The sequence below is a fragment of the Ornithorhynchus anatinus genome, chromosome 2, assembly GCF_004115215.2.
Source record: "Ornithorhynchus anatinus isolate Pmale09 chromosome 2, mOrnAna1.pri.v4, whole genome shotgun sequence".
Lineage (NCBI taxonomy): Eukaryota > Metazoa > Chordata > Mammalia > Monotremata > Ornithorhynchidae > Ornithorhynchus > Ornithorhynchus anatinus.
Window position 1 is genome coordinate 161,906,797 of NC_041729.1, and position 17,314 is coordinate 161,924,110.

The 17,314-nt window shown below is 50.3% G+C and overlaps 1 protein-coding gene across 2 annotated transcripts in view; it reads left to right on the top strand.

Moving 5' to 3' along the window:
* INTS13 (integrator complex subunit 13) overlaps positions 1–16,812 on the top strand; it is a 53,060-nt gene extending 36,248 nt beyond the window's left edge. The window contains exons 11-18 of one of the 2 annotated variants that reach the window (XM_029057785.1): positions 1,028–1,117; positions 5,636–5,814; positions 7,924–8,094; positions 8,700–8,854; positions 9,116–9,346; positions 12,291–12,430; positions 15,384–15,534; positions 16,501–16,812. In XM_029057785.1, coding sequence (XP_028913618.1) covers positions 1,028–1,117; positions 5,636–5,814; positions 7,924–8,094; positions 8,700–8,854; positions 9,116–9,346; positions 12,291–12,430; positions 15,384–15,534; positions 16,501–16,540 — 1,157 coding nt within the window. In that variant the 3' untranslated portion in view covers positions 16,541–16,812. The remainder of the gene's footprint in view (positions 1–1,027; positions 1,118–5,635; positions 5,815–7,923; positions 8,095–8,699; positions 8,855–9,115; positions 9,347–12,290; positions 12,431–15,383; positions 15,535–16,500) is intronic. The other variant, XM_029057788.2, reaches the window with a different exon arrangement.
* The last annotated feature ends 502 nt before the right edge of the window (positions 16,813–17,314 follow it).

Sequence of the window (17,314 nt, forward strand, 5' to 3'; positions counted from 1 at the left end):
TCTTCTCCCCCTTTTCCCTCTGCTCCTCCCCCTCTCCCATCCCATCCCCACGGCACTGTACTCGTCCGCTCAGCTGTATATATTTTCGTTACCCTATTTATTTTAATGAATTGTACATCGCCTTGATTCTATTTAGTCGCCACTGTTTTTACGAGATGTTCTTCCCCTTGACTCTGTTTATCGCCATCGTTCTCGTCTGTCCGTCTCCCCCGATTAGACCGTAAGCCCGTCAAACGGCAGGGACCGTCTCTATCTGTTGCCGACTTGTTCATCCCAAGCGCTTAGTACAGTGCTCTGCACATAGTAAGCGCTCGATAAATACGAATGAATGAATGAATGAATACTGTACTAAGTGCTTGGGTAGAGGACAACAGAACAATAGGACAGACACATTCCCTGCCCCTTCACCTCCCCTCAGCTAAGCCCCCTTTTCCCCCCCTTTCCCTCTGCTCCTCCCCCCTCCCTTCCCCTCCCCTCAGCACTGTGCTCGTCTGCTCATTTGTATATATTTTTTATTACCCTATTTATTTTGTTAACGAGATAATGAGATGTACATCCCCTTGATTCTTTTTATTGCTATTGTTTTTGTCTGTCTCCCCCAATTAGACTGTAAGCCCGTCAGTGGGCAGGGATTGTCTCTATCTGTTGCCCATCTGTACATTCCAAGCGCTAAGTCCAGTGCTCTGCACATAGTAAGCGCTCAATAAATACTATTGAATGAATGAATCAATCAATCAAATGGAACGGGGGGGCTTGAAGCCGGGCAGTGAAGTGGTTTTCCCCCGATGCAAAGGAAGAGGGGTGGTCAGGAACACTTAGAAATGGCATTTTAGGATATTTTTTAAGCACGGGGGGCATAGGAGATAATCAGATTGGATGGATTCCTGGTTCGCCCAGGGATTCAGTCTTCTCCGTCAAGAAGAACCTGGGAGGTGGTTAAGAGCGGTTTCAGAACTTTGCTAAGCTTGTCGTCTTGGTGATCCTGACTCGCCAGAAGGCTGATGTCCATTTGCCCTTCTATTTTCAGAACTCCATTACTGCACCGGAGCCTACCGAATCTCACCCGTCGACGTAAACAGCAGACCCTCCTCCTGCCTTACCAATTTTCTCCTAAATGGTAATTTTTTTCCACCGAACAGCCTTCCGCGTTATTTGCGATGGGATTAGATGAGGAGCAGTCCGTGTGGGATCGGTTCTTATTGGGTGTTCTTTAAGGTGCGTACTCTTCCAAGGGGAGCCAATACACAAATTAGTTGGACCCCCAGAAATCGCTTGGAAAATCATTTGGAGGGGCCTCTTCTTGCAAAGGAGAAGTCAGGGAGCTGATTCCTTTGATAAACGCTCTCATCTCTTGAGCTGCGATTGCTTCGGCCTGTAAACTGTAAAGGGCTTTGCCTAGATTTAGGAGGGCGAGATGATGATAATAATGATGGTGTTTGTTAAGCCCTTACTATGTGCCAAGCACTGTTCTAAACGCTGGGGTAGAGAACAAGCTAATCAGGTTGGATGCAGTCCCTGTCCCACATTAGGCTCACAATCTTAATCCCCATTTTACAGATGAGGCCCAGACGAGTAAAATAACATGCTTGCGGCCACCCGGCAAACACGTGGGGGAGTCGGGATTCCTTCTGACTCCCAGGCCTGGGCTCTGTCCACCAGGGCACTGTACGTCTCTAGGTCCATTGGACTTTTTGCCGATGATGATCGATAAGAATAATAAGGGCAGTAAAAAACCATGGAGCCTCTACTTGGTGTCAAACAAGCACTTAATAGAGTGCTTGGCACGCAGTAAGGACTCAAAAGATATGATTGAATGAATGCTAAACTGTGGAGCAGATGGCAGATAATTGGATAAGTGGGTCTGGTCCCTGTCCTAAATCGGAGCTCTTTTTGGGTCAAAAGCAGGCGGCTGGGGAATGGACCCCTTTGAGAAGTGAACCCAGAGTGACTTCCCAGACTAAGCCCTCCTCTTCTCCCACTCCCTTCTGCGTCACCCTGACTCGCTCCCTTTATTCATCCCCTCTCCCAGCCCCGCGGCACTTGTGAACGTATCGGTCATTTATTTATTCATATCGATGTCTGTCTTCCCCTGTAGACTGTGACAGGGAACGTGTCTGTTCTGTTGTCCTCTCCCAAGTACTTAGTACAGTCCTCTGCACACAGTAGCCGATCAATAAACGCGACTGACTCCTGCCTTTATGACAGCTACAGCGTGGCCTAGTGGCTAGAAGCCGGGCCTGGCAGTCAGAAGGACCCGGGTTCTAGTCCCGGATCCGCCGCTCGTCTGCCTGTGTGACCTTGGGCAAGTCCTTTCACTTCCTCGGGCCTCAGTTCCCTCACCGGTAAAATGAGGATTCTGACCGTGAGCTCCTTGTTGGACGCGGTCCTGATTACCTTGGCTCTACCCCAGCGCTCATAACAGGGGTTGGGACGTAGTGAGCGCTTGACAAATTCCATCGAAAAAGCCCCCCAAAACTCCACGCGGAATGTTTCCGGGGCCCTCAGGGAACCCGCCACGGCCTGTTTCTCTCTCTCCCTGTCTCCCTGGAGATGGGGAAGCAAGAGACAAGATCGTGCTCGTTCTCTATGGGCTTGGCAGTGGACCAGCAATATCGTGGCTGCTTTGATCGGCGGCCAGGAAGCCAATCTCCCCCCCGCCCCAACCCCTTTGGCTCCGAGGTCGGCACAGAAGGTTAATCAATTAATTCAATTGTGTATATATCTGCGATTCTATTTATGTTGACGATGATGTTTTGTTTTGCTTTGCTTCGCTATCTCCCCCGTGTAGACTGTGAGCCCGTCGTTGGGCAGGGACTGACTCTATCTGTTGCCGAGTTGTCCATTCCAAGCGCCTGGTACAGTGCTCGGCACGTAGTAGACGCTCAATAAATACGAGTGAATGAATGAATGAATATTTATTGAGCGCTCACTGTGGGCAGAGCACCGTTCTGAGCGCTTGGAAAGTACAATTCGGCAACAGAGACGATCCCTACCCGACGCGCTCACGGTCTAGAAGAGAGGAGACAGACAATGAAACAAGCAAGTGGACGGGCATCAATGTAAATGGAATGATCGCTATATCCACATCATTAATAAAATAAGTAGAATAATAAATACGTACAATTGTACACAAGTGCCGTGGGGCGGGGAGCGGGGTAGGGAGTCGGGGCGACGGGGAGGGAAGGAGGAGTAGAGGGAAAGTTAATAATAACTGTGCTGTGCGTCAGGCCCTTGCGAGGTGCCAAGCACTGTGGGAAATGCGAGGTAATCAGATTGGCCTCCGTCCCTCGTGGGGCCCACAGGCTCAGGTGGAGAGAAAACCGGTATTGAGTCCCCATTTTACAGATGAGGCAACTGAGGCACCGTAAGGTGAAGCGACTTGCCCAGGGTCACCCAGCAGGCAGTTGATAGAGCCGGGAGTAGAATCCCGAGCTCTTTCTTCTCGCCGCCCGGTTTACGTTTCCCCCGTCGGTCAATCAGTCGATCTTATTTGTTGAACGCCTGCTGTGTGCTTACCCTGTAGAGAAGCAGTCTGGCTCAGTGAAAAGAGCCCGGGCTTGGGAGTCAGAGGTCATGGGTTCTAATCCCGGCTCCGCCACCTGTCAGCTGTGTGACAGGGGGCAGGTCACTTCACTTCTCTGGGCCTCTGTTCCCTCATCTGGAAAATGTGGGTGAAGGCTCTGAGCCTCACGTGGGACAACCTGATTACCCTCTGTCTACCCCAGCGCTTAGAACAGTGCTCGGCACATAGTAGGCGCTTAACAAATAATAATGTTGGTATTTGTTAAGCGCTTACTATGTGCCGAGCACTGTTCTAAGCGCTGGGGTCGACACAGGGGAATCAGGATGTCCCACGTGGGGCTCACAGTCTTAATCCCCATTTTACAGATTAGGTAACTGAGGCCCAGAGAAGTGAAGTGACTTGCCCACAGTCACACATTATCACCCTGTACTGAGTGCTTGCGAGAGTTCAGTAGAACAGAGTTGGTAGACGCGGTCCCTGCGCACCTTCGTTCATTCATTCGATCGTATTTACTGAGCGCTTACTGTGTGCAGAGCGCTGTACTAGGCGCTTGGAAAGTACAATTCGACAACAGAGAGAGACGATCCCTGCCCAACGACGGGCTCACGGTCTAGAAGGGGGAGTCAGACAACAAATCAAAACAAGTCGACAGGCAGCAATAGCATCAAAATAGATAAATAGATCTATAGATTCATGCACAAGAATTATATATGACAAGAGTTATAGATATATACACGACCAGCTTACAGTCTAGAAGGAGAGAGACATTAATAGAAATAAATCCATTCATAAGGGCTGTGGGGCTGAGGGAGGGTTGAATAAAGAGAGCAAATTCTTTCAATAGTGTTTATTGAGCGCTTACTATGTGCAGAGCACTGTATGAGGCGCTTGGAGTGTACAACTCGGCAACAGATAGAGACACTCCCTGCCCATTGACAGACTTACAGTCTAATCCAAGGGCCAGGATGACGCGGAAGGGAGTGGTAGAAGAGGAAAGGTGGGGCTTAGTCAGGGGAGGCCTCTTGGAGGAGATGGGCCTTCGATAAGGCTCTGAGCGGAGGAGAGTGAGGGTAAACGTAAAAAGTCCCTACCTGTAGGAAAGAATTAGAACTCCCGGTCGGGTCGAATGGATCCGGGTGCCTGAGGACGTAGAGAACCGTCTTCAGGACGACGGGTCCACGGGTCGGCCTAATGACAAAGCGCTTACTATATAATAATAATAATGGTGGCATTTGTTAAGCGCTTACTATGTGCAAATCACTGTTCTAAGCGCTGGGGGGATACAAGGCGATCAGGTTGTCCCACGTGGGGCCCACAGACTTAATCCCCGTTTTACAGATGAGGTCACTGAGTTTAGCCAGAAATGCCCAGAATGACTGTAAACGTGGCCGGTGGGTTAGTGCCGCCTGAGGAGTTGGGAATTGAGCGGGGAAGACTTCCTGGAGGAAGGGGGCATTCAAGAGGACTTAGAAGTTGGAGAGCGCTGTTGCCTGGTGGATCTGAAGAGGGAGGACGGTCGGGGAATGGCCTTGGGAGGCAGGAAGATCGCGAGTGAGGGCCAGTGGGAAGGCGAGTCTGGGAGAAGTGACGAGCATTTGGTCACGATGAGGCGGTCAACACAACCACATCAGTAGCGATAAAAACTCTTAGCTGCTCAGAGATTTCAATTTTTTGTTTTTGTTTTAAATGTATTCGTTAAGCGCTTACTATGTGCCAAGCACCGATTCCCAAGCCCGGGCTCTTCCCACTGAGCCACGCTGCTTCTCTGTATGCCAGGCTCTATACTAAGCGCTGGGGTAGACACAGGTTAATCAGGTTGGAAACAGTCCCTGCTCAACCCTGGACTCACCGTTTTAATCCCCATTTTACAGTCGAGGGTACTGAGGCCCAGAGAGGGGAAGTGACTTGCCCGAGGTCCCCAGACAAGTGGCGGAGCCGGGATTAGAACCCAGATCCTCCTGACTCGCGGGCCCGGGCCCTAGCCACCGGGCCTCGCTGCCTCTCCGCGCCGTCCGTCCGAACGGGGAGGTGGGCGTGCCGAGGTCCCCCGGGACGGGAGGGAGCCGTCCCTGGGCAGCGGGCGATGAACATGGCCGGCGTGCTTCTTGCCAGGTCGTTCCGTCCTGCTGGAGCAGCCCCGTAAGTCCGGCTCCAAAGTCATCAGCCACATGCTCAGCAGCCACGGAGGCGAGATCTTTCTGCACGTCCTGAGCAGTTCTCGCTCCATCCTGGAAGATCCTCCTTCCATCAGCGAAGGGTGCGGCGGACGGGTGACGGACTACCGGATCACGGTAAGGCTCCGACGGACGGACGGGCCCTCCTCGCTCCTAATAATGTTGGTATTTGTTAAGCGCTTACTACGTGCAGAGCGCCGTTCTAAGCGCTGGGGGAGATCCGGGGTCATCAGGTTGTCCCACGTGAGGCTCCCAGGCTCCATCCCCATTTTGCAGATGAGGGAACTGAGGCCCAGAGAAGTGAAGTGACTCGCCCACGGTCACACAGCTGACGAGTGGCAGAGCCGGGATTCGAAACCGTGATCTCTGACTCCCAAGCCCGGGCTCTTTCCACTGAGCCACGCTGCTTCTCGAGAGTCGCTCCTGACTCTCTTCTTTCTCTTTCTTTTGCAAAAGTTATTCCGGGGAAATTTCCGGTGCACATCTCCTTTTGAGAAGCGTGGTACATTAGGAGCTAGAGACAAGCAAGCCTCCAGGCCTGGCTCCGTGTGTTGAGGAAGAGAAACCCCGCACGTGCTAGCGGACTGACCATCTGTACACCTCGTGCAATGCACTGGAATTTGTTGGAGAATTACAGTGTTTTCTTTTTTGGGTTTTTTTTATGATACTAGTTATTCAATAGCATTTATTGAGCACTTACTCTGTGCAGAGCACTGTACTAAGCGCTTGGAATGGACAAATCGGTAACAGAGACAGTCCCTGCCCTTTGACGGGCTTACAGCCTAATCGGGGGAGAAGGACAGACAAGAATAATAGCAATAAATAGAAGCAAGGGGATGAACATCTCATTAAAACAATAGCAAATAAGTAGAATCAAGGCGATGTACATTTCATTAATAAAATAAATAGGGTAATGAAAATATATACAGTTGAGCGGACGAGTACGGTGCTGAGGGGATGGGAAGGGAGAGGGGGAGGAGCAGAGGGAAATGCGGGGAAAAGAGGGTTTAGCTGCGGAGAGGTGAATGGGGGCGGTAGACGGAGTAGGGGGAGAAGGGGAGCTCAGTCGGGGAAGGCTTCTTGGAGGAGGTGAGCTGTAAACACTTACTCTGTTCCAAGTACTTTAGTAAGCGCTGAATCGGGTCGGACACAGTCCCTGCTCACCATCCATGTAGGATGGAGAACAAGTATTTAATCCCCATTTTAATACAGGACCGAGAAACCTAAAGTGACTTGCCCCAGCTTTGCCCACACGCAGACGAGAGGCAGAGTGGTGATTTGAACCCAGGTCCTCTGACTCCCAGGCCTGGGCTCTTTCCACTAGCCCACACCGCTTCCGTGCTGCTTTCCTCCTAAACTAGCAGAGGACCCCTGTGAGTCTGTGGTTGGGTAGGGATGGTCTCTATCTGTGGCCGAATTGTACTTTCCAAGCGCTTAGTACAGTGCTCTGCACACAGTAAGCGCTCAACAGATACGATTGAATTGAATGAATGAATGGAGATAACCACTGAGCCACGGCGAGGATGAGGGTGACGGCGATCCAGATTTTGTCACTTAGCAATTCCGGGGTCGGTACCGACTCGCCTGTGAACCGTGCATCTCGTGTAGTAAATAGACCAGGGGATTTGGGAATTCTCAGATGACCAATAGGGAATCTGTCAGCCCGTCAGGGGCAGGGTCTGTCTCTACCTGTTACCGATTTGGACATTCCAAGCGCTTAGTACAGTGCTCTGCACATAGTAAGCGCTCAATAAATACTATTGAAAGAATGAATGAATGAATCTTAGGGAAGGAAGTCCATCTGGAACACATCTCCCCACCTTATAGGGCTTTACTTTGGTTTTACTGGGTTCTTTGCCGTGTATATTCCGATCCCTTTTCTAACCTGCAGTGATGGAAATCCAAAATCTGTCATCTGTACTTTTAAGCAGCCCGAGTTCATTAAAATGCAAAGAAGTCCCTATTTTAAATTTTCGAGGACTTTTACTGCCCCAAAGCAGGCAAAGTTGCATCCGTAGGTTGAAATAGTCTCCTTTCGTTGCACGTGTGCCAGATTTCAAATTGAATGTAACGGACCCGAAAAGTGCCCGGACTTAAATAAAATAAGGGGGGGAAGATGTTGGGCTTTCCTTTTGTTTTGTAACACAGTCCGAAAGATGACTATGATGTTCGGAATGTAAAAGTTGGAAAATAAGTCCTGGTTCTGTCTCGTTTGCTTATCATTAGGATTTTGGTGAATTTATGAGGGAAAACAGATTAACTCCTTTTCTAGACCCCAGATATAAGCTCGACGGAAGTGTTGAGATCCCTCTGGAACGAGCCAAAGATCAGTTAGAAAAACATACTCGTTATTGGCCTATGATCATTTCACAAACAACCATCTTCAACATGCAAGCGGTAAGTGTTCGCCTTTCTCCTGTCCTCGTCCCGTTTTTGATATTCTTCCCTTTTTTCTCTTAGTAGGGTATTTGGTAAGTGCTTCCTCTGTCAGGCGCCGTTCTAAGCGCGGGGGTAGGTACAGAGCAATAGGTTTGGACCCAGTCCCTGTCCCACGTGGGGCTCCCAGGCTTAATCCCCATTTGACAGATGAGGGAACTGAGGCCCAGAGAAGTGAAGGGACTTACCCAAGGTCACACAGCAGACAAGGGGCGGGGCGGGGATTAGAGCTCAAGTCCCAGGCCCGGGCTCTATCCACGTAGGCCTCGCTGCTGCTCGGTAAGTGGGGAAGGCCCGTCCTCCAAGTAGCCGTCGTGAGGAGTGGATTGCTCCTGCATCGAGAGCGTCGGGAACAGGAAAGAAACCCTCTTTCCTCCCACAGAACTCCCCAGTTTAGCGGAAGAGGGGCGGAGGTGTCTGGCGGGAGATGCAGATAAAGCCCGACTGAAGACGGGGGCCCGGAGATCCCTTCCAGCCCTTAAAACTAGGAGGTCGAATGAGATTAACCTTCGACTTGGAGTGTTTGACGATCACTCAGATGGCGGCTCTTTGGTCCTCCCCCTCAGGTGGTGCCATTAGCCAGCGTGATCGTGAGAGAGTCTTTGACGGACGAAGACGTGCTCAACTGCCAGAAGACGATCTACAACTTGGTGGATATGGAGAGGAAGAACGATCCTCTGCCCATTTCCACAGTCGGGACGAGAGGAAAGGGTCCCAAGAGGTAAACTTAAAGAGTCACGGACGCGGATACACGTTCGCCGAATTTTATTTTTTTTTTTATCACTAGGCAGTTGACCCAAGTAGGGAAATTAGTTGACCCCGGAAGATAAATCTGTCAGGGCCAGAGGAAAAGAAAACAAAAAAGCAGCCCGATCATGCTTTCGGTTTCGTCGGCCGCTTTCGTTTGACGTGAAGGATAGGACGAACCCTTTCCCGTTGCACGTTTTTCAAGAGAAATGTCTTTTGGCTCCCCGCTCCGTAGAGACGAACAGTACCGGATTATGTGGAATGAACTGGAAACGCTGGTCAGAGCCCACATCTCCAACTCGGAGAAGCATCAGCGAGTCTTGGAATGCCTGCTGGCCTGTCGGAGCAAACCCCCCGAAGAAGAGGAGCGCAAGAAGCGAGGGAGGAAGAGGGAGGACAAAGAGGACAAATCGGAGAAAGCCGTGAAAGATTTCGAACCGGAGAAATCCTGGCAGGATTCAGAGAGGTGACTTCTCACACCGATCGCGTAGACTGCGTCCTGTGGGGAGGTCACACGTTCTCTCCGTAGTTGGGCGTGAGCGAATACGTGGCAATCAGTGGTATTTAGTCAGGGCTTACTGGGTGCAGAGCACTGTACCAAGTCCTTGGCAGAGGACAGAGCCGGGAGGTACGTTCCCTTCCCACAGTGAGCTTACAGTGTAGGGGACTATGTTTATATGTATATATATCTGTGTGACTTAACTTCTCTGTGCCTCAGTGACCTCATCTGTAAAATGGGGATTAAGACTGAGAGCCCCACGTGGGACAACCTGATTACCTTGTATCTCCCCCAGAGCTTAGAACAGGGCTCGCCCCATAGTAACAAACACTTAACAAATGCCATCGTTATTATATATATCTGTCTTTGTACACATATACACAGAGAGAGATTCATTCATTCAGTAGTATTTATTGAACGCTTACTGTGTGCAGAGCACTGTACTAAGCGCTTGGAATGGACAGTTCGGCAACAGATAGAGACAGCCCCTGCCCAGTGACGGGCTCGCGGTCTAATCGTGGCTCAGTGGAAAGAGCCCGGGCTTGGGACTCAGAGGTCACGGGTTTGAATCCCGGCTCTGCCACTTGTCAGCTGTGGGACTGTGGGCAAGTCACTTCACTTCGCTGGGCCTCAGTTACCTCATCTGGAAAATGGGGATGAAGACCGTGAGTCTCACGTGGGACAACCTGATTACCCTGTATACCCCAGCGCTTAGAACAGTGCTCTGCACATAGTAAGCGCTTAACAGATAGCAACATTATTATTATTATTATTACTATTCATCGGGGGAGACAGACGGACAAAAACAAGACAACGTAATCTCGATAAATAGAATCAAGGGGATGGACACCTCATTAACAAAATAAATAGGGTAAAAAATCTATACAAATGAGCACAGTGCTGAGGGGAGGGGAAGGGAGGAGGGGAGGAGCAGAGGGAAAAGGGGCTTAGCTGTATATGTATATATATGTGTTTATAATCGGCATATCTAGTTCAATTTTGTAAGTAGGTAACACTGTGGGAGAGAAGTTGGCGTAACTTGAATGTCAGGGGGGCATTCAGCTGGTGGGGGTGTGGTGACGGGTTTTTTTTCTTTCCCATGGTAGGTATTTAAGTGCTTACTCGAGGTTCCGTCCTCGGCCCCCTTCTATTCTCCCTCTTCACCCACTCCCTTAGGAGAACTCATTTGCCCCCGTGGCTTCAGCTACCACCACTATGTGGGTGATACCCAACCCTTCCTCTCCACCCTGACCTCCCTCCTTGCCTGCGATCTCTCATTTCCTCCTCCCTTCAAGGCGTCTCTGCTTGGATGTCGCCGCGACGCCTCAAATTAAACCTGTCCAAAACTGAACTCCTTATCTTCCCACATCATCCCTGTCCCCATCCCCCCACACCGTATTTTCTTTCCATCCTGTAGACAACACCGCTATCCTTCCTACCTCAAAAACCTGCCCCTTCCTTCCCCGTCTGTCACCGGCCTTTCCTCCCCCACCCACTCCCACCTCTTCCCTCCTTCTTCCCCTATCCATTCCCCACCCGCCTCACCCGTCCACCCTTTCTTCCCAATTCCGATCCGTAAAAAGGCTACTTCTGGTCCGTACGTAAGCCCGTGTGTAGGCGTGAGGAGATGAGTTTGCCTGTGTCTGAGTTGGGCGGACCTCAGCCATGCCAGAAGGTGGCTTTTGCCTTGCCTGGATATTCCTGAAGTTTTTTAAAGCAATCTGAAGTAGAAATTGAATCTCCAGGTGGTCTTGAAACTTGTTTCTAACCAGACCGTGATCATTTTGGCCACTGCGGCGCTTTCAGGATACTGGCTGGTTTTTTTGTTCTAACTTAACCAGTGCTGTGGGCGAAGATTAGTTAAGCCTCAATCACTTCGTTTCCAGGAAATTAATTCCCCGCGGGCCATTGTGTTCTGTTTCATTCAGACTTAGGTGATTTGGGTTTTCAGATTTAGCTTCCTCCTTCTCAAGAATCCACTTCCAAGGAATCCTTTCTCCCACTCCGTTCTGTGTCTTCCTTACACTTGAAACTTCACCCTTTATTCACCCTTCCCTCTGCCTCCCAGCACTAATGTCCATATCTGTAATTTAGTTATAATAACATGCTTCTCCCCCACTAGACTAAGCCTGTTGTGGGCAGGGAACATGTCTACCCACTCTGTTATATAACTGTGGTATTTGTGAAGCGCTTACTATGTGCCAGGCACTGTACCAAGCGCTGGAAGGGATACGATCAAATCGGGTTCGACGCAGTCCCTGTCCCACGTGAGGCTCACAGTCTCCATCCCCATTTTACGGATGAGGTAACTGAGGCCCGGAGAAGTGAAGTGACTTGTCCAAGGCCACACGGCAGACAAGTGGCAGAGCCGGGATTCAAACCCGTGGTAGCCACTCGACCGCCTACTCTCTCAGGCACTCAGGACGATGCCCTGCCCAGAGCAAGGGCTCGTAAATTCGATTGATTGCTTGATTGACTATTCGAAGAACGTTTTCTTTTGTCTAAAGTTGTCCAGAGACCGACTTTAAATAAAGACGGTGAATGGCCAAGGTAATAATAATAATGTTGGTATTTGTTAAGTGGTTACTATGTGCAGAGCACTCTTCTAAGCGCCGGAGGAGATACAGGGTCATCAGGTTGTCCCACATGAGGTTCACAGTTTTAATCCCCATTTTACAGATGAGGGAACTGAGGCACAGAGAAGTGAAGTGACTTGCCCAAAGTCACACAGCTGACAAGTGGCAGAGGTGGGATTCGAACCCATGACCTCCGACTCCGAAGCCCGGCTCTTTCCACTGAGCCGCGCTGCTTCTATTTAGTTGAATCATGTCATCAGCCGAGGGGACTTAGAATGCTGATGGTAACCCTAGATTCGAGGCTTCTTCTTGATTTTTTTTTTTTTGTCCTCCAGGCTAAAAGGGATTTTAGAACGGGGGAAGGAAGAGCTGGCCGAGGCGGAGATCATCAAAGACTCCCCCGATTCTCCGGAGCCGCCCAATAAAAAGCCCCTTGTCGAAATGGATGAAGCCCTGCCAGTGGAGAAGTCGAAAGGTAAGGGGGAGGCATTTCTTGAAAGTTTCTGAAATTTAGCCAAGCAAAACCCAGCAGACGCGACTGGATTTCTTGAACGGGGAGCGGCGTGGCCTAGGGGCTAGGGGGCCGGCCTGAATTCTCATCCCGCCTCTGCCGCTTGTCTGCTGTGTGACCCTGGGCAAGTCACTTCACTTCTCTGGGCCTCAGTTCCCTCATCTGGAAAATGGAGTTGAAGACTGGGAGCCCCATGTGGGACGGGGACACAGGTCCAACCCGATTACCCCTGCTCTTAGAACAGCGCTTGGCACATTGTAAGCACTTAACAAAAATTATTATTATCATTATCATTACATTTCACTTCCCTGAGCCTTAGTTTCCTCATCTGTAAAATGGGGATTAAACACCTCTTCTCCCTTCCCCTTGAGCTGGGAACCCTGTGTGGGATGGATTGCTTTGCGTCTATCTCAGTGCTTAGTACGGTGCTTGGAATACCACAACTATCATTCTCATTGCCCTCGTTATTATTATTTCACAAACGTCTAGGTCCAGAAGAAAGAGATTTTTTTCTGAACAGAATCCGCCCGAGGTGTGCTTAGACAAGTTCCAGTTCCAAACTGAATGTAATGATTTGGGGCTTAATCTCCGTTACCTTCGATCCGTGGTTTTTAATTGAGCAGAGCGCTGGACTAGAAGAGATTCCAACCGAGTCGGTAGACACATTCCCCGCCCCCAGCGCGCTTATAGTCTGGAGGGGGAGATGGACGTTAAGGAAAACTGGCCCAGCTTATCAAATGGCTCATCAGTCTTTATCGTGGATGGTATTCATTGAGGGCTTACTATGTGCAGAGCACTGTGCTAAGTGGGAGGGTACGCTATAATGGAGTCGGTAGAAACATTTCTGTAATGGGCAGGGACTGTCTCTATCTGTTGCCGATTTGTACATTCCAAGTGCTTAGTACAGTGCTCTGCACATAGTAAGCGCTCAATAAATACAATTGAATGAATGAATTTCCTGCCCCCAGCGCACTTATAGTCTGGAGCGGGAGACGGACATTAAGGAAAACTGGCCCTTCTCAAATAGCTCATCAGTCTTCATCATGGATGGTATTCATTGAGGGCTTACTCTGTGCTAAGCACTGTGCTACGTGGGAGGGTTCGCTGTAACGGAGTCGGTAGACACATTCCCTGCCCACAACGAGCCCCCAAAGCGCTTAGTACATTGCTTTGCGCATAGTAAGAGCTCAATAAATACGACTGAATAAGCGAACGAACTTCCAGTCTAGAGGGGGAGACAGACATGAATAGAAATAATTTCCAGCGATGTCTAGAAGTGCCGCTGGGCTTTCTCTCTCACACCCTCTGGTTTTTCCTCCGTAATAATGCCGTGGCATCCCCCCACCCCGGCCTGGAACTGATCTGAGTGTCCGTCTCTCCCGCCAAACTGTAGGCTCCTCGTGGGTCGGGATCACGTCGCCCAGATTTTCTTCTAGACCGTGAGCCCGTTGTTGGGTAAGGATCGTCTCCATTCGTTGCCAGATTGTACTTTCCAAACGCTTAGTACGGTGCTCTGCACACAGTAAGCGCTCACTAAATCCCATTGAATGGAATGAATGAATTTTTCCCAGGCGCTCAGCACAGTGCTCCGCGCGCTGTAGGTGCTCCCTTTCGGTCCGGTGGTTGATTGAGCGGCAGGGGAAAAGGCATCTGGTCAGCCCCGGGGGAAGAAAAGGAAGCTAGACACATCGCACGCACAGTCTAAACCCCTTCTGGGCAGGGAGCGTGCTTGCTCGTTCTCTTGGATTCCTTCATTCAGTCCTATTTATTGAGCGCTCACTGTCTGCAAAGCACTGTACTAAGCACTTGGGAAGTACAATTCAGCAACAGATTCCTGGAATGGGCTCTCCCGAACACTCAGTCCAGTGCCCTGCACAGAATAAGCGCTTAATAAACATTCATTCATTCAGTGGTATTTATTGAGTGCTCACGGTGCGCAGAGCACTGTACTAAGCGCTTGGAAAGTACAATTGGGCAACAGATAGAGACGATCCCTACCCAACAGCGGGCTCACGGTCTAGAAAGGGGAGACGGACAACAGAATAAGTAGACAGGCATCGATAGCATCGAAATAGATAAATAGAATTATAGATATATACACAGCATTAATCAAATAAATAGAATAATAAATAGGTACAGATATTCACAGGTGCTGTGGGGCAGGGAAGGGATTAGGGGCGACGGGGAGGAGATTGATCGATTGCATCCATGTAGCTTTCGTGGATTTCCCGGCTCATACGGGTTGCAAATCTCTCGAGACTGGCTTAGGACTGAAAAGGTGGCCTCGTGGAACCGGACCATTTTTGTGCCTCAGTTCCCTCATCTGTCCAATGAGGATTCGATCCCTGGGCCCCTTCCCGCTTCGACTGTGACCCCCACGTGAGACCCGATGATCTCGCATCCACCCCGGCGCTTAGTACAGCGCTTGGCACAGAGTAAACGCTTAACACCTTCCACAGTTACATTAGTGGCAATGTCATATTAAATATACTAAATGCTGACAGAGAAGCAGCATGGCTCAGTGGAAAGAGCCCGGGCTTGGGAGTCAGAGGTCACGGGTTCGAATCCCAGCTCTGCCACTTGTCAGCTGTGTGACTGTGGGCAAGTCACTTCACTTCTCTGTGGCTCAGTTCCCTCATCTGTCATATGGGGATGAAGATTGCGAGCCTCACGTGGGACGACCTGATTACCCTGTATCTCCCCAGCGCTTAGAACAGTGCTCTGCACATAGTAAGCGCTTTACAAATACCAACATCATCATCATATTAATTCAGTGACATCCTGAATGAGAGAGGTGGAGTGAAAAAAAGAAAAACATGCCCTTTTCTCAAAGCCTTCGTTTTTTTTTTACTGAGTTGGTATTAGAACTAATGGACTGATGGACTCTCTGTTTCTCTCGCTTCCAAATTCCCACCAGGACCAATGTCCTTGTTGTCCCTGTGGAGCAATAGGATAAACACGGCCAATTCCAGGAAACACCAGGAGTTCGTTGGCCGGCTGAACTCTGTCAATAATCGAGCGGAGTTGTATCAGCACCTTAAAGAAGAGAACGGGTCTGTATCCTTGAGGTACCACGTTTGCTCTGGTTAATCGCGTTTATAGTCGTCCCCCACGTTGGCCTCTTGAATAATAGCATCTCTTGTTGGAAATGGGAACCGGAAGGGCCTTCGATCAACGTTTCCTGTCGGGCCCTGGGTTTTTTTCACCAGTCGGCCCTGCGGAGTGAAACTAGACCAACAGGTTTGGCTTTTTTCTCCCTCCCAGGCACCCTAGTTCAGTTCAGAACAAGCCTCCAGCGGGCTGACCCTTTAGACCCGACTGCCCTGACCAGTAAGGACCCAAGAACATTCCTGTGGGAATGTTTCTGTAGGACTCGCGGGGGAAAAAAGGGCACCCCTCCCCGCCCGGAGGAAAGCACGGTGGAGGTTCGCTGCGTGAAGCAGTTTGGCTTGGCGGAAAGAGCCCCGTCCCGGGAAGTCAGAGCACCCGGCTTCTAATCCCGGCTCCTCCACTTGTCTGCGGAGGGACCTTGGTCGAGTCACTTGACTTCTCGGCGCCCCAGCTCTCTCATCCGCCAAGTGGGGATGAAGAGTGTGACCCCCACGTGGAACACGAACTGCGTCCAAGCTGATGAGCTTGCATCTACCGCGGCGCTTCATTCAGCGCCTGGCACAGAGTAATCGCTTTAACAAATACCGCTTGGAAAAAATGCCAAAAACAGAGATGAGCACTGTGTAAAAGAAAGCCCCCTCGACCTCCCTTAGGCGGAAGAAGAGGGCGGGAGGAGAGGGAAGTGGATTGGGGTTCTGAACTCAATCCAGATATGCTCGTTTCTCGGTCGTTTCGAGGCAAAGAAAGTCTCCGGGGCGAAGGATTCTGAGCCGGAGAGAACCGCCCCAGTCTTTAGTGTTGCGCGACGCGTCGCTCTGATGAAAAACGGGGACTTGGCGATTGCGAGGGTGGGATCACGGGTGTCTTTAGGGAGTCCATTTTCACGTCCTAACACGGATCCCTCTTCCTCTTCTGTTTTTCAGGATGGACTCGGCAGAGAACGGCAAAGCTAGCCGGCAGTGAAGCGGGGCCCGGGTAACTTAGTGGATAGCCGCAGTCTCGGATGCCGGATTTGATCTAGTCGTTTTTCAGCAAGACTGTATAGTTCCGTGGCCTGAAATAGTTTTTACATTTTTATAACCCTCCGCTACTCTACCGTGTCTAGAAGAAGCGGACACCCGAGTGGACACCCGCCCTGAACATCTCCCAAGGGTATTTTAAGGGGAAATGGCCAAAGAGGCCTTTTTAGGTTGCCCTTCCCAAAATAAAGTGGTTTCATTATTTGAAAAGTAAAACGTGGAAGCTTTTCTTTAGAAAATCAAAGTCAAAATATGAGAAGCAGCACGGCGTGGGGGTTAGAGCACGAACCCGGGAGTCAGAAGATAATGGACTCTAATGCCGGCTCCGCCACTTGTCTGCTGTGTGACCTTGGGTGAGTCACTTCACTTCTCTGGGCCTCAGTTCCCTCGTGTGTAAAATGGGGATTGAGACCCCACGAGGGACGGGGACTGGGTCCAACCCGAGTTGCTCGTATCCAACCCAGCGCTTAGTACCGTGCCCGGCAGATAGTAAGTGCTGAACAAAAAACCGTCACTATTCCTATCCACAGTCCCTCGGGGAGCAGTTCTGGGTTCCTTTCTAATTCTCCATCTAGATTGCTCATTGGTTCATTCATTCAATAGTATTTACTGAGCGCTTACTACGTGCAGAGCACTGTACTAAACGCTTGGAGTGTGCAGTTCACTGGGGAACTCATTTGCTCCCATGGCTTCAACTACCGCCTGGAAGTGGAGTCCC